The sequence below is a fragment of the Leucoraja erinacea genome, chromosome 1 (genome assembly GCF_028641065.1).
Source record: "Leucoraja erinacea ecotype New England chromosome 1, Leri_hhj_1, whole genome shotgun sequence".
Lineage (NCBI taxonomy): Eukaryota > Metazoa > Chordata > Chondrichthyes > Rajiformes > Rajidae > Leucoraja > Leucoraja erinaceus.
In genome coordinates this window covers 104,640,885-104,654,763 of record NC_073377.1, presented here as the reverse complement: position 1 = coordinate 104,654,763, position 13,879 = coordinate 104,640,885, and the positions used below count along the sequence as shown (strand labels likewise).

General features: G+C 44.3%; 1 protein-coding gene across 3 annotated transcripts in view; it reads left to right on the top strand.

Annotated features, from left to right (window-relative positions):
- LOC129700265 (synaptopodin-2-like) overlaps nt 1-13,879 on the top strand; it is a 101,064-nt gene that overhangs the window by 59,523 nt on the left and 27,662 nt on the right. Inside the window, exons 4-5 of one of the 3 annotated variants that reach the window (XM_055640601.1) lie at nt 376-1,899; nt 2,380-2,561. In XM_055640601.1, the coding sequence (XP_055496576.1) occupies nt 376-1,899; nt 2,380-2,561 (1,706 nt within the window). Of the gene's footprint in view, nt 1-375; nt 2,562-13,879 lie in introns of all 3 variants that reach the window. The other 2 variants (XM_055640611.1, XM_055640593.1) reach the window with 2 other exon arrangements.

Here is a 13,879-nt window from a genome sequence, read left to right as displayed (position 1 = left end):
TTACAATTCAGATGTATAATTAACATACTTAAGTATATTTAAGTATATTTTTTATTTTTAAAGCTATGCTTTAGTGTGGTACAATAGTTATTTATAATCTTTTTATATGATATTACAAGAGATATTAGCTCATACTAGAATATTTATGCCTTTTGAAATCCACAGTTTACACTATTTTCACATTTCAATAAAATCTTAGAGGCAAATAAAATGTTAAATGATAGAGCAGCTTTCAGTTTATCCTACAAATTCAGTTAACCATATAGAAGTTGAGTTTAACTTCCAAATTTAATTTTCAGTACAATTATTTCTGATAACAGATGCTGTGTGCACTTTTGAAAGATGATGATGATGTGTTTGATGTGTTTCCAACAGAAATTCGTCGGAGTGAAAGTCTGTCAGAAAAACAGGTTAAAGAAGCCAAGTCAAAGTGTAAAAGCATTGCCTTGCTCTTGACGGCAACTCCAACACCCAGCTCCAAGGGGGCGTTAATGTTTAAGAAGCGTCGCCAGAGAGCAAAGAAATATACTTTGGTGAGCTACGGGACTGGAGAGTTCGATCCCGACGACGATCAAGAGGACTCCATAGAATTCACTTTGATACCAACCAGTGACTCTGATCTTGACGAGGACTTTTGTGCCGATGTCAACTCAGCCCAGGTTGTGACATTTGATTGGGACATAGGCCTTGTGGAAGTTGAGAAGAAGGAGAAGAGTGAGAAGGAAATGCAAAGGTTGCCAGATACCAAGGGCAAAGGTGCCCTACTGTTTGCCAAGAGGAGACAGAGGATTGATCAGTACACAGCCGAACAAGAAGAAATGAAGAGAGCAGGGGCATCTGAAGTTGCCTCCGCTCAATGTATCACAGCAGAAAATTATTACCAAACCAGTAAAAGCAGTGTTAACAATTCAACATTCACAATTCAAAATCATACCTCAGAAAATTATGTTGATGTGAGTAAGTTCCATGGAATTGATAATGTCAAAGGAGTCAGAGGAAGATCCAAAATGGTTCACCAGAATGTGAAGGCCCCTGAAGACAACAGAGCAGGGGCGACAAACAGAACAGCTACTCCATTCCCCGGTGTGTCGAATCGAGCTGCAGCTCCTTTCTCTCCTACGAGAAGGGCAATGAGCTCCATGTCAGATTTACCTCCCCCACCCAGCTATTCTTCCATCAACCAGCCACCAGCTGACAACATCTACCACGCTACCTCTCCTCCTTTGGTTACCAATGCTCAACCCGCCATTTGGGCTCCAACAGGAATTGCTGGAGAGCAAATAGCATCAAGAGATGAGCGGATCTGCGTGCCTGCGATAAGAACAGGAATCCTACAAGACGCCAGAAAACGGAACACCGCTAAGCCAATGTTCACTTTTATTGACCGTCCTAAGGTAGCTCCAAATCCAGAACTGCTTTCCATGGTCAAAGGTAAGACAGACAAACGTAAAGGAATAGATCAGCCTGGTGGAGGTTTTGAGTCAGGACCTGAAGAAGATTACCTTAGTTTAGGTGCAGAAGCATCAAATTTTTTACAGACCCCTGCTCTAAAGCAGAAGACACCTCCGCCAGTCGCACCAAAACCAACTGTTAAGAGCCCTCCCTCTGGGGCTATCCCAATGTTACCGCCGTTACCATCTACAGAAGCAACCCATGATCAAGCTCCAGACAAACCTTCCGAAAGCACTAATCAGACGGCAGTAATGTTTCATTTGGTTCAACCTGTTAATACCTGCTACCAGCCCCAAGGTGTTACTAACCAGTTTACATCTTCAGCAAGATCCCGATCAGTAGCATCAGCACATTCATATGCTTCAAAAACACATCTCACTACTCCCATAGCAAATTCTGCAGCAGCTGGTGGTATGGGTCCAGCCTATGAAATGCCAGCTTTGAAAGGTAAAGGAGCACAGTTATTTGCAAGAAGGCAGTCTCGAATGGAGAAATTCATAGTAGACTCATCAACGGTCAAGGCCAGACAAGCACGAGCAGCATCCCCTACCCCTTCCATGCCGGCATCTTGGAAGTATTCATCTAATATAAGAGCACCTCCCCCTTTGGCTTACAATCCTATTCACACTCCATCTTATCCTCCTGGTATTTTGAAAGCACAAACACAATCTGCATCTTCATCTAAGTCAAATAAAGGTGCTAAGGGTAAACCTGCCAAAAAACCTCTCAATGCTTTGGATGTCATGAAGCACCAGCCGTATCAAATTAGTGCATCTTTGTTCACTTTTTCCTCCACTCCTGATGCTAAAGCACCGCTATCCACAAGCTTACCACCTCCTATGCAATCTGTAAAGCCTGATCCTGTTCCACTTCAACCAGTTAATGCTACATATCCTGTTTCTAAGAGTGTCTCATCTGTGCCAACAGGACCGTCTATCAACCAAGCTAATACAGCATCTGCTGATGAAGAGTATACCCATTCTTCTGGGAGGAATGTCTTTGTGCCTCCAGGTTATACATCATACGCAAAGCAAGAGTCCTCAGCTCTCTCAGTTGCAATGGCACCGAGGCCCAAGTTTTCGGCAAGGAAAACTGGAGTTACAGCACAGGTGTGGAAACCCTCCACGATAGTGGAGTAATGTAATTGTTGCAAGACAACATTAGTTTTTCTTTGTGGTATTTATATTTTCTTTTGCTTTGTGGTAGAACTAAAGTTATTGGCGGTTTAAAGAAGTACATTATTTTCTGCCACCTAATAGGTAATTTACTAATCCTTGTTTGAATTCCTGCTGTTCTGCGGGAAGGTGAAGCAGCAGGATGCTTAAAATGTACCCTTTCTCTTCTAAATTGAACATAAATCATCTCAACTCCTTTTGGTTTTTAACGTTCTTCCTTTCAAGTGAAGAGGGAGACAGAAAATACCAGTAATTCCAGTCCAGAAATAGATAGCTTTAAAAAGGAATGGTAGCATGGTGTAAAAGGAAAGACGAATGATGTAGTAAAGGTTGCACATAAGGGGCCTTGGACAAGTCGGTATACCTAATTAACAATCTACTGAGTTCAGTGAACAAATAATAAAGGAAGAATGAACTGACACGGGTGGATCAAATTTGATGAAGAAATCTTGAACTAATTAATGTTAATGGGTCGCTGTAAATTGCCCCTTGTATGTAAATGAGTGGTAGAATCCAGTGGGAATTCATGACAATGCAGAGAGAATAAAGTTGGACTAGATTATGCAGGATTAATGTAAATGAGTGGTTGATCTCAGCATGGACTCAGTGGGTCAAAGTGCCTGTTTCCATGCCGTAACTCTCTATGAGTAAAATAAAATCTATATGATCTGATAAATTATATGGTATTCAGTAGGGAACAAAAAAGAAGTTGGGAAAGTTACATTGGTTGCTGATACGGAACTAGGACCGAATCAATGGTCTCCTTTGCGAACCTTGAGGCTTCCATGGCAACAACTGGAACCTTCTTGACAGATAACAAAAGAGAGAGTAAACCAGTTTCAAATGTAACTTTTGACAAGGTATTTTTCTTTGTATGCACAATGTGTAAGGATTGAATGAATTCTGCTTAGAACTAATCTGAACAGATTGGCTATCATATCAGGAAAGCTTTAAAACATTAGTTCAATGAATGCACCTAATTTTTCTGCTTCATTTCTATTTCAATGTGCTTTTCACAGTAATCTTTTCCTTTGTCATATTTTATTCTTCTGCAGTTTTTATAAGTTGCAAATTATCAGGTTATGGTATCGTCCAAATAAATATTAATGTAGATTGTAAAACTCAATTAAAGGTCTGGCTTTTATTTCGGCAAAGGAAGACATCATACATTTTGGCTTCAATTCCATAACAATTTTCACATTCAGTTACTTATGTACAAAATTTTCTTGTCAATGAATGATACCCATAGCCTCATGTCTTGTGACTTTCTTTAATTTCTCAGCACTATTTCCTCCTGTCATGTACTTGTATTTTCCTCCATTTTACTATTAAAATCCCTATTTTGTGTTTATAAATTCATTTACTTTCAATTCTTTTTTTCTCTCTCTCCTCTCCCGAACAAAGTTTTGGCCTTATGAAAAAAGGACAAATAGTAAGTTACAGAAAGCAACCATACAATAGTAGCAGGAGCCAGCAAACTATTACGACCACCCTACAGGACTTTATAAATAAGCTCAAATGTTGGCACACTGACTGCAATTGGAATTATAAGCTGGCCATTACATTGCCTGCTGCAGCACATCCTCTGGGCCTGACAGTGCATTCCCCTGCCAATGAATTGGCAGTAAGGCCATCTAATGATATTAGCTGACAGCTGGGTCTTGTCAAAGTCACCCAAAATGTATTCAGTATTTGGTTACAATTGATATCTGTGTGTAGAAATAAGGGAAGCAGGGAATTATTTCAGGGATTCTCAAAAACACACAAATAAGTCGATGAGAATGATAAATCACATCTCTTCTGACCAAAATTAATTCAAAATCGGAATACACACCATTATACTGTATATCTGCATTATTTTCAAAAAATAATACAACAATTACCTGCAGAAAGAACTTTTAATTTGTCATTTAATTGTCATCTATTAATTATTTGTGAGAACTTCACGTTTAAAGCACTTTCAGTTGCTGTGATATATTGGAGTAAAGTGTAATTGGTCAAAATGAGGAAAATTATGCCACTTTCAAGATAATATACCCTTATTCAAGTTGACTGACATGTATTATAACTAACCTTGCAGGTTGTATTTTCGGAATAATGCAATGAATGATTAATTTTTAAAGTATTTTTTCGAGGAAAGTAAGCAATACCCAGCGGGTGCAGGTATAAACATTAAAGTGAGGTCAGAAAAAAAATAATTTGTTTGAGCCCTTTTGAATCCCATTGTTGTTCAAAAAACATCTCTTGTCTATTGGGAACCATACCAGGCATATTCTATTGAGGACTAAAGACTAAACACGGTAACAGAGCAGATCGGAATCCAGTTGTACTAATGTTTTCTTTGTCTACTCTTTGAGCAGTGAAATGGTGTTTGGACATGCTCAGTGAATGTTAGTGGGTTCAAGTTATAGTTCTCTAAAAGTGTCAAAACAGGAAGATATGGTGGTGAAGAAGGCATAAGGCATGCTTATCTTCACAAGGCAAAGCACAGAATACAAAAGTTGGGACGTTATGTTGCAACTTTACAAAATGTTGGTTAGCTTCAGTTGGAGTATTATGTGCAGCTCTAGTTGCCACAATAGAACAAGGAGAGACAATAGACAATAGGTGCAGGAGTAGGCCATTCAGCCCCTTCAACCCAGCATTGCCATTCAATGCAATAATGGCTGATCATCCACAATCAGTACCCCGTTCCTTCCTTCTCCCCATATCCCTTGACTCTGCTATCTTTAAGAGTTCTGTCTAGCTCTCTCTTGAAAGCTTCCAGACAACCAGCCTCCATGACCCTTTGAGGCAAAGAATTCCCCAGACTCACAACTCTCTGTGTGAAAAAGCCTTTCCTCAACTCCGTTCTAAATGGCTTACCCCTTATTCTTAAACTGTGGCCCCTGGTTCTGGAATCCACCAACATCGGAAACATGTTTCCTGCCTCTTGCATGTCCAAACCCTTAATAAACTTATATATTTCAATAAGATATACTTTCATCCTTCTAACTCCAGAGTATACAAGCCCAAATGAAATCAACATATGACAGTCCCGCCATCCCGGGAAATTAACCTTGTCAACCTATGCTGCACTCCCTCTATAGCAAGAATGTCCTTCCTCAAATTGGGAGACCAAAACTGCACACAATACTCCAGATGTGGTCTCACTAACACCCTGTACAACTGCAGAAGGACCTATTTGCACCTATACTCAACTCCTCTTGTTATGAAGGCCAACATGCCATTTGCATTCTTCACTGCCTGCTGTTCCTGCATGCGTACTTTCATTGACTGATGAACAAGGACCCCATGATTCCGTTATACTTCCCCTCCAATCCACAGGAACTGATCCTGAATCTATAGAACATTGGAAAATGATCACCAATGCGTCTACAATTGCTTGCTTAAGTACCCTGGGATGCAGACCATCAGGCCCTGGAGGATTCATCTGCCTTCAGTCCCATCAGTCTACCCAATATCATTTCCTGTCTAATGTGAATTTTCTTCAGTTCCTCCGTCACCCTAGATCCTCTGGCCACTAGCACATCAGGGAGATTGTTTGTGTCCTCCTTAGTGAAGATGAATCCAAAGTACCTGTTTAACTCATCTGCCATTTCCTTGTTCCCCATAATAAATTCACCTTTTTCATTCTTCAAGGGTACAACTTTGGTCTTAACTATTTTTTTTCCTCTTCACATACGTAAAGATGTAGTTGCACTGGAGAGAGTGCAGAGAAGATTCACCAGGCTTGCTTGGTACCTGACTTTAGTTGTGCAGAGAAATTGGATCGGCTGGGTTTGTTTTTCCTTGAGCAAAGAAGGCTGAGGGGAAACATGATAAAAGCACATAAAATTATCAGAGGCACAGGTCAGGTAGATAGTCAAAATATTTCCCCCATGATGGGGCATGGGCTTAAGATGAGTGGAAAGAAAGATTTAGTAGAAATCAGATGTAATCACTATATTCAAGGTGGACATATTAGGCCAACTGGAGTGTTTTTATGTTGTTTTGCTTTCTATGTTAAGGCATATTTAAACAGGCAGTTGAACAGGCAGGACGGAAAGATATGGACCAAACGGACATGAACAAGGGATGAAGGGTCCCTTTTCATGCTGTATAACTTTATGACTTTATGCAATATTTTAGGCAGGTACAATTAAACCTGTTTATTCAGAGCACCTTTTTCTTGATTTCTGATAATAGGTTATTGATCCAGTCCTGGTATCTATAAATTGGAAAGTTCTGTTAGCCGAGCTAAACACAGATTATACCAAAATGGCTAGGTGGGATAGAATATGAAAATGTTCAATAAATTCTTTTCCATGTCCAAAAATTAGTAACTAAGTTTATCATGGAATGATGGGTGAAAGAAACAGTCAGTCAGAAAACATGACACTCGTGACAAACATCAAACAAGAAAATTAAATTCTAACGAGTTCTAGCCTGGACATCTATATAAGCACTTTTTTGTTGTTGTTCTGCAGGAATAAAAGTAATATAAAATATAAATACATACAAAAAATCTATGTTAAAATGAAATTTATTGTATGATTAGAAAGCATAAAAAATACAAATATATATTGAGTGAGGCAACATCTATGGAGTGAAGGAAATAGGCAACGTTTTGGCCCGAAAAGTTGCCTATTTCCTTCGCTCCATAGATGCTGCCTCACCCGCGGAGTTTCTCCAGCATTTTTGTCTACTTTCGATTTTCCAGCATCTGCAGTTCCTTCTTAACCAATATATATTGAGTGTTTGTTTTATATTAGTGCATTCAAATATTAAACCACGTTAATGTGAAATGATCAATTTAATCATTACAGGCATAAACTAAATTCCTTAATCTATGACTTTATTCATCTTGTTTCTTGATCACATAATCATTTTCCTTTCTACTCTCCACATCCTGCAGTGTAACTGTGGCCTATGCTACCTAATGTCCGTTTCCTTCTGCTGCATGTCCACACAATCATTCATAGTGGTTAAAGTGGGAAGTAGGATGCAACAAACTCTTTTAACGGTGGCTACACATCCCTATGAGGCATTGGATTGTGTTGAAATGCAAATCCACTGATGTCATGTGAACTGTTTACTGCCAGTGTTATTCTAAGATGAAAGCGTATTCAGGCCTTGATCAGTCACTGTTGGCATACAAAGTGATTTAAGTTAATTTTCAAAAGAACTCTTGTGATTTTGTTTTTGTTTAATGGTTCAATTTAAACCAAATATAGGAAGCAGTAAATGACACAGGACATGCATATTTCTCAATGTGGCTTCAGAATGTAAGTTATTGGAGTGTACAATGTACGATAGTGTACAAAGTGATAGCGAATTGCAAACTGCATTTTGGAGTTTAATTCACATAAATGCAAGGATTTGGATTTGGTGTGACAAACTAGTATAGGCTTACACAGAAATTCTAGGCCCTGAAAAATGTTGTAGAACAGAGAGACATTGGGGTACATGTGCATAGCTCCATGTGGCCATACATATGAATAGAGTAGTGAAGAAAACATTTGGCATAATTCGATTTCATCGGTCGCTGTATAGAGTATATGGTTGGAACATCATGCTACCGCTGTACAAAACATAGGTACAGGTGCACAACCTTTTATCCGGTGTTCCAGAAACCGAAAAGCTCCGAAAACCGGCCATTTTTTCCAGATGTCGTCTGCGCACCAAAGCTCGCGTTTGGCGCCAAACCTGACCCAAAACGACCCACTGTCAACCCAGGTCTGTACTACTGTAGCGGCTGCCTCCTCCCTGGAGACCGGGAGACGCTTAAACATCTGTAAATCATTGCTTAAATGTTAGTCAGTTAGTTCGGAGGGCTTTTATGTGAAGGGGGGTGAAGGGGTAAACTTTAATTCTTAGTCCCCTACCTGGTGGAGGCGGGGGCGGTCATTGTCGTTATAAAGGATTTACGCCGGTTAGCTCCGACCCCGGCAACTGTATCGTTCCAAATTCCTGACGCCCCATGGTCGGGCAATGCCTTACCGGGTCGCTGCGGCAAAGCGCTGTCCGACAACATTCGCGGAGCATCGCTGGATTTGGAGCGCCTCGCAGCCAGGGGTAATAGCTCCAACCGGCGCCGCCCGCGGCGGAAATCCGCTGGGGGGGACCAGGTAGGGAAGGAATTAAGTTTTCCCCCTTCACCCCGACTCCTCCCCCATACTTTGCAGAGGTGGAGGACTTTTCAAGCCGCCCGCGCCCCCCCCCCCCCCATGTTTTGACAATCTGGACTTTATCAGACACTTTCTAGAGGCTGAATCGGCCCGTTCGCGGGGCCTTTCAGCGCCCGGCCCAGCTGCATCAAGGCGATCGAGGCTCCCGATGTTGAAGCCCCCGCCGGTTCCTTCCTATGAAAGGATGGCCCCGCGTTAATGGGCCGATTCAAGGATTTATTAAATAAGCTGTATCTTTTATTCCTGGATGGTCCGACGCTAAACTCACAAAGGGCATGGATAAAGTGAATAGCATGGGCGGAAATCCTGGGGGGGATGGGGGGAACACGATGCTCCCCATACTTTGAGAGTGGGGGGCCATCAGACGACGCTTTCTAGAGGCTGAATCGGCCCGTTCGCGGGGCCTTTCAGCGCCCGGCCCAGCTTAAAATCAAACTGTTGCATCAAGGCGATCGAGGCTCCCGGTTGAAGCCCCCGCCGGCCGATGAATGGCCCCGCGAATGGGCCGATTCAAGCCACACGATTCGGGGCGGATGAAGCTGCTGTTGCTGGAGTTTGGAGTCGGCCACCAACCAGGTCAGCTCCCGATGTTACCGTCCACAGTGCCCACGGCCGAAGCCTCATGTGTGTGTGCGCATGCGCGCGCGGCCACCAAGAAATTGTGTCCCCCCCATGTTTTGATAGCTATTTCCATGCCTGCCCTGTCTTTTAAGGTGAGATGGAAAAGATATTAAAATCGCCTGATGGAAAACATTTTGACCCAGAGTTGTGCCTATGTGGAATAAGCTGCCAGAAATCTCAGAGGCAATTAAGACATTTAAGACACTTGGATAGGCTCATAGATAGGCAGCAAAGCCTCTCTTACTTTAATTTGAGTTGTGTTCATTTTTACTGATGGTGCATTGGATACATTTCAGATATTAACCTGCTCCCAGACTTTTTTCCCAGAACTAGCTATGGAAAAGGTCAGGGTGGGCAGCAGACTTGTTCACTCTCAAGCACTTCCCAGCCCTTCCATCCCACATTCCAAGCCTGACTCACCGAAAAACAGCGGAGCACAGAGTAAAAACTAAATGAGAACACTTTTTCTCACGGAGAGTTGTGAGTCTGTGGAATTCTCTGCCTCAGAGGGCGGTGGAGGCTGGTTCTCTGGATACTTTCAAGAGTGGGCTCTTAAAGATAGTGGGGCCAGAAGACAGGAAAGGGGTACTGATTGGGGATGACCAGCCATGATCACATTGAGTGGCGGTGCTGGCTCGAAGGGCCGAATGGTTTACCCCTGCACCTATTGTCTATTGTCTATTGTCTATTGTCTATAACTTCATCTTCTCTGACCTTCTAAACTTCAGCCCCTCAAATGTTCCTTCCAGTATTCAATAAACTAGAGCAAGTGCAAAACTTTTGATAAAGTTTTCGTACTAACTACTTTCTCTGTTGAATCATGAAATGGGCAGTTTATTGATATTATTTAAAGGATAAGTCTATTAGAAATCTCTTCTTGGCATTCCCCACAGTCAAGCGATGTATTTCTAAATACAAAGTAGTGAACTCAATTCGGAAATTTACTTCAGAAATAGTGAGGACCTTTGGGTTTGTATAATAGTGTAAAAAAGATTTGACATTGAAGGAAATAAAAGCCAGGAAGGCAGGCAAATTAATTATCACGTAATATATTAAAGCCGGATCAAAGTGAACTCAACAGTCCATTGACCATTTTCTTAGCCAGAGCCAATAGCTCCATCATGACAGAAATGTGAAGCAAAATATTTGGGATGGAAATAGTAGTAATAAAGATTTAATAAGTCATATTCTGAAAGTAGCAAAGGAGTGGGGAAATTTGATCTTCACATATATGTAACTTAAAAGAGAAAAGGCATATTAATAGAACTGCAATTAAGGAAATGGAATCTTAGGCTTTATAAATTGGGGACAAAGTACAAAAACATGTAGGTCATATACTAAATGGAGACACAAGGAACTGCAGATACTAGTTTACAAAAAAAACACAAAGCGCTGAAGTAACTCAGTGGATCAGGCAGCATTCTGGAGAATGAGGATAGGTGATGTATCTGTGCTCTTCAGAGATGCTGACTGACCCACTGAGTTACTTCAGCACTTTGTGTCTTTTTGTAGGTGATACTAAACTTACATTAATAACTGGTTAAGGAGAAGATAGGCGTTTAGAATAGCAGTTAACCATTTCATAGAGCATAAAAATGTACACAATTCATACCAAATTTTAAACATCAAATAGCCTGCAGTCAAATTATGCAAGCTTTGGATCTACTGCTATTTTTAACGATACTATATACATATCAGCTTTGTAAAACGGGCTTTAAACTCTTCGAAATCCTAATGACAGAACCGAAGCTTAAAGATTCTTAGACAACATACTAAATGGGACTGGCATTAGGCCTACACAGGACTATTGATTGGCCCTGACACTCACCATCTAAAAGGTGGAGCCACAATCAACAATAATACAGCTCTCAAATGGAGGCACAAGAAATTGCAGATGCTAGAATCTTGAGCAAATCACAAAGTGCTGGAGGAACTCAGCGGGCAAGGCAGCATCTGGCAAGGGAATGGACAGGTGACGTTTCAGGTCGGGGCCCTACTTCAGACTGTTGTAGTAGGGGGGATGAAACATATAATCAGAATAAAATCAATAATAAAGACATCACATTGTGTTTTTGATTTTTTGTTTTTGGACTGAATTCTGTTTTTAATTTGTGTTTCTGTGATGTCTTTATTATTTATTTTATTCTGATTATATGTTTTTTATTCCTGTTAATCTCTGTAAGGTGTCCTTGAGATGTCTGAAAGGCGCACAAAAATAAAATTTATTATTATTATTATTATTGTTATTTCCCCTCTCCCCCCCTCCCATCCCACTCTTCCCCCGCCCCCCTACCACTCTTCCCCTCCCTCCACACTCTTCCCCCCTCTCTCTCCCCTTCCCCTTCTCCCTCCTCCTTCCATTCCCTCCTCCCTCTATCCACTTCCCCCACCCCTTCTCTCGTCCCCTCTCCACCCCCACTCTCTCCTCCCCTCCCCCCCCTCTCTCCCCCCTCTCCATCTCCCTCTCCTCACCCCTCTCCCTCTCCCCCCCTCCCACCTCCTCTCTCCCCCCTCCCCACCCCTCTTCACCCCCATCTCCCCTACCCCCTTTTACCCTCTCCCCCTCTCTCATCATCTCCCTCCCCTCACCCCTCTCCCTCCTCCCCCTCCCCCCCCCTCTCTCTCTCTCCCCCCCCCCCCATTCCCTCTCTCTTGCACCACTACCCGCTACCCCTCCCCACCCCTCTACTCCACTCCGCCCCTTCCTGCCCCCCCTGCTCTCCTCCACTCCCCACTCACCTCCTCCTCTCTCTCCCCCTACCCCGCTCTCCTCTCTCTCCCAAATCTCTCCAGTTTCCTCCTCCCCCTCTCCCCTCCCTCCTCTCTTCTCACCCTCCCCTCTCCCCACCCCGTCTCCCTCTCCCCCTCTCCCCCCGCCTGTGTGTTTGGGGGGTGCATAATGTGAGTGTGATGCCGCAGCCCTCCCCCCCCACCCCACAAACGCGCGTTGGGGAAACAGACCCAACGGGTCTGCATTTGGTCTAGTATACTTATAACTCTCATCTTCCCCTCTTCCCGGTTACATTGTTTTTTAATTTTCGCACAAACGGTACCCGATAGTGCTACGATTTTTCGCCACCTTATTCGCCATTCTCCTGTGCTGCAAGTCCTTCAAGTTTTGTTCCAATTGGTGAAATATTACAAAAGTTATTGGTCTTTTCTCCTGTCATTCGATAGACGGCGAAGCCCCTTCCGGCACCCGCTGTCAATCACTGGCGGTGAGAATAAAGCTGAAGGAGCGGAGTGGGCAGAGTGTGGGCTGGGGGTTGTGTTCGCGTGCGGGGACGGGGATGGGGATGGGGGCTGTGTTCGCAGGGGTGGGGGCTGTGTTTGTGGGCGGGGGGTGGGGGGCTGTGTTTTGCGGGGGGTGGGGGCTGTGTGTGTTTGCCGGGGGGGTGGGGGCTGTGTTTGCGGGCGGGGTGGGGGGGCTGTGTTTGCGGGCGGGGGCGGGGGCTGTGTTTGCGGGCGGGGGTGGGGACTGTGTTCGCGGGCGGGGCGGGGGCTGTGTGTTCGGGGCGGGGGGGGCTGTGTGTTTTGTTACGGGGGGCTGTGTTTGCGGGGTGGGGTTGGGGACTGTGTTTGCGGGCGGGGGGGGGCTGTGTTTTGCGGGTGGGGGCTGTGTTTCCCGGCGAGTGGGGGCTGTGTCCGTGGTCGGGGCTCTGTCCGCGGTCAGCGGCGGCAACCACCACCATGAGCTGGGAGCCGCTGAGTGTGTCCAAAGCCGGTTCCTGGCACCGGTGAGTGCAGTTGGAGCCGGGAGCTGATGAGCCCACACACCCCCCACCTCCCCCCCTACCACACACACCACTCCTACCCTCTCACACACACCCCCTCCCCTACCACGACCAACACCCCCCCCCCCCCTCCCCCCCCCCCCCCCCCCACACCTCCCGCCCACATGCTCTCCCCCACCCCCCTCCCCCACACCACCCACCCCCCCCAACACCACCCCTCCCCCACACCCCCCCTCCCCCCACCACCCCACCCCCCCCCACACCCCCTCTCCCCCCCTGCCCCCCACACCCCCCCTCCCCCCCTGCCCCCACACCACCCCCACCCACACACCCCCCCCCCCAGAGATGCTGCCTGACCCTCTGAGTTGCTCCAGCACTTTGTGTCCATCTTTGGTATAAACAGGCGTCTGCAGTTCTTTGTTTCTACTTGTTGATTGGTAAACATATTTGTGCCAAGCATTTTTTACATGCTCCTCCCTTTTTAGCTCGCTTTCTATAGTTTTAACTTAGATTGTACAATAACCAATAGTGGTGCAGCAGTAGAGTCATTGCTTATCAGTGCCAGAGACCCGGGTTCAATCCTGACTGCGGGTGCTGTCTGTATGGAGTTTGTACTTTCTCCCCGTGACCTGCGTGAGGTTTCCCCGAGAGTTCCGGCTTCAACCCACACTGCAAAGATGTAGTGGTTTGTAAGTTAATCAGCTTGGTAAAATTGTAAATTGTCTCT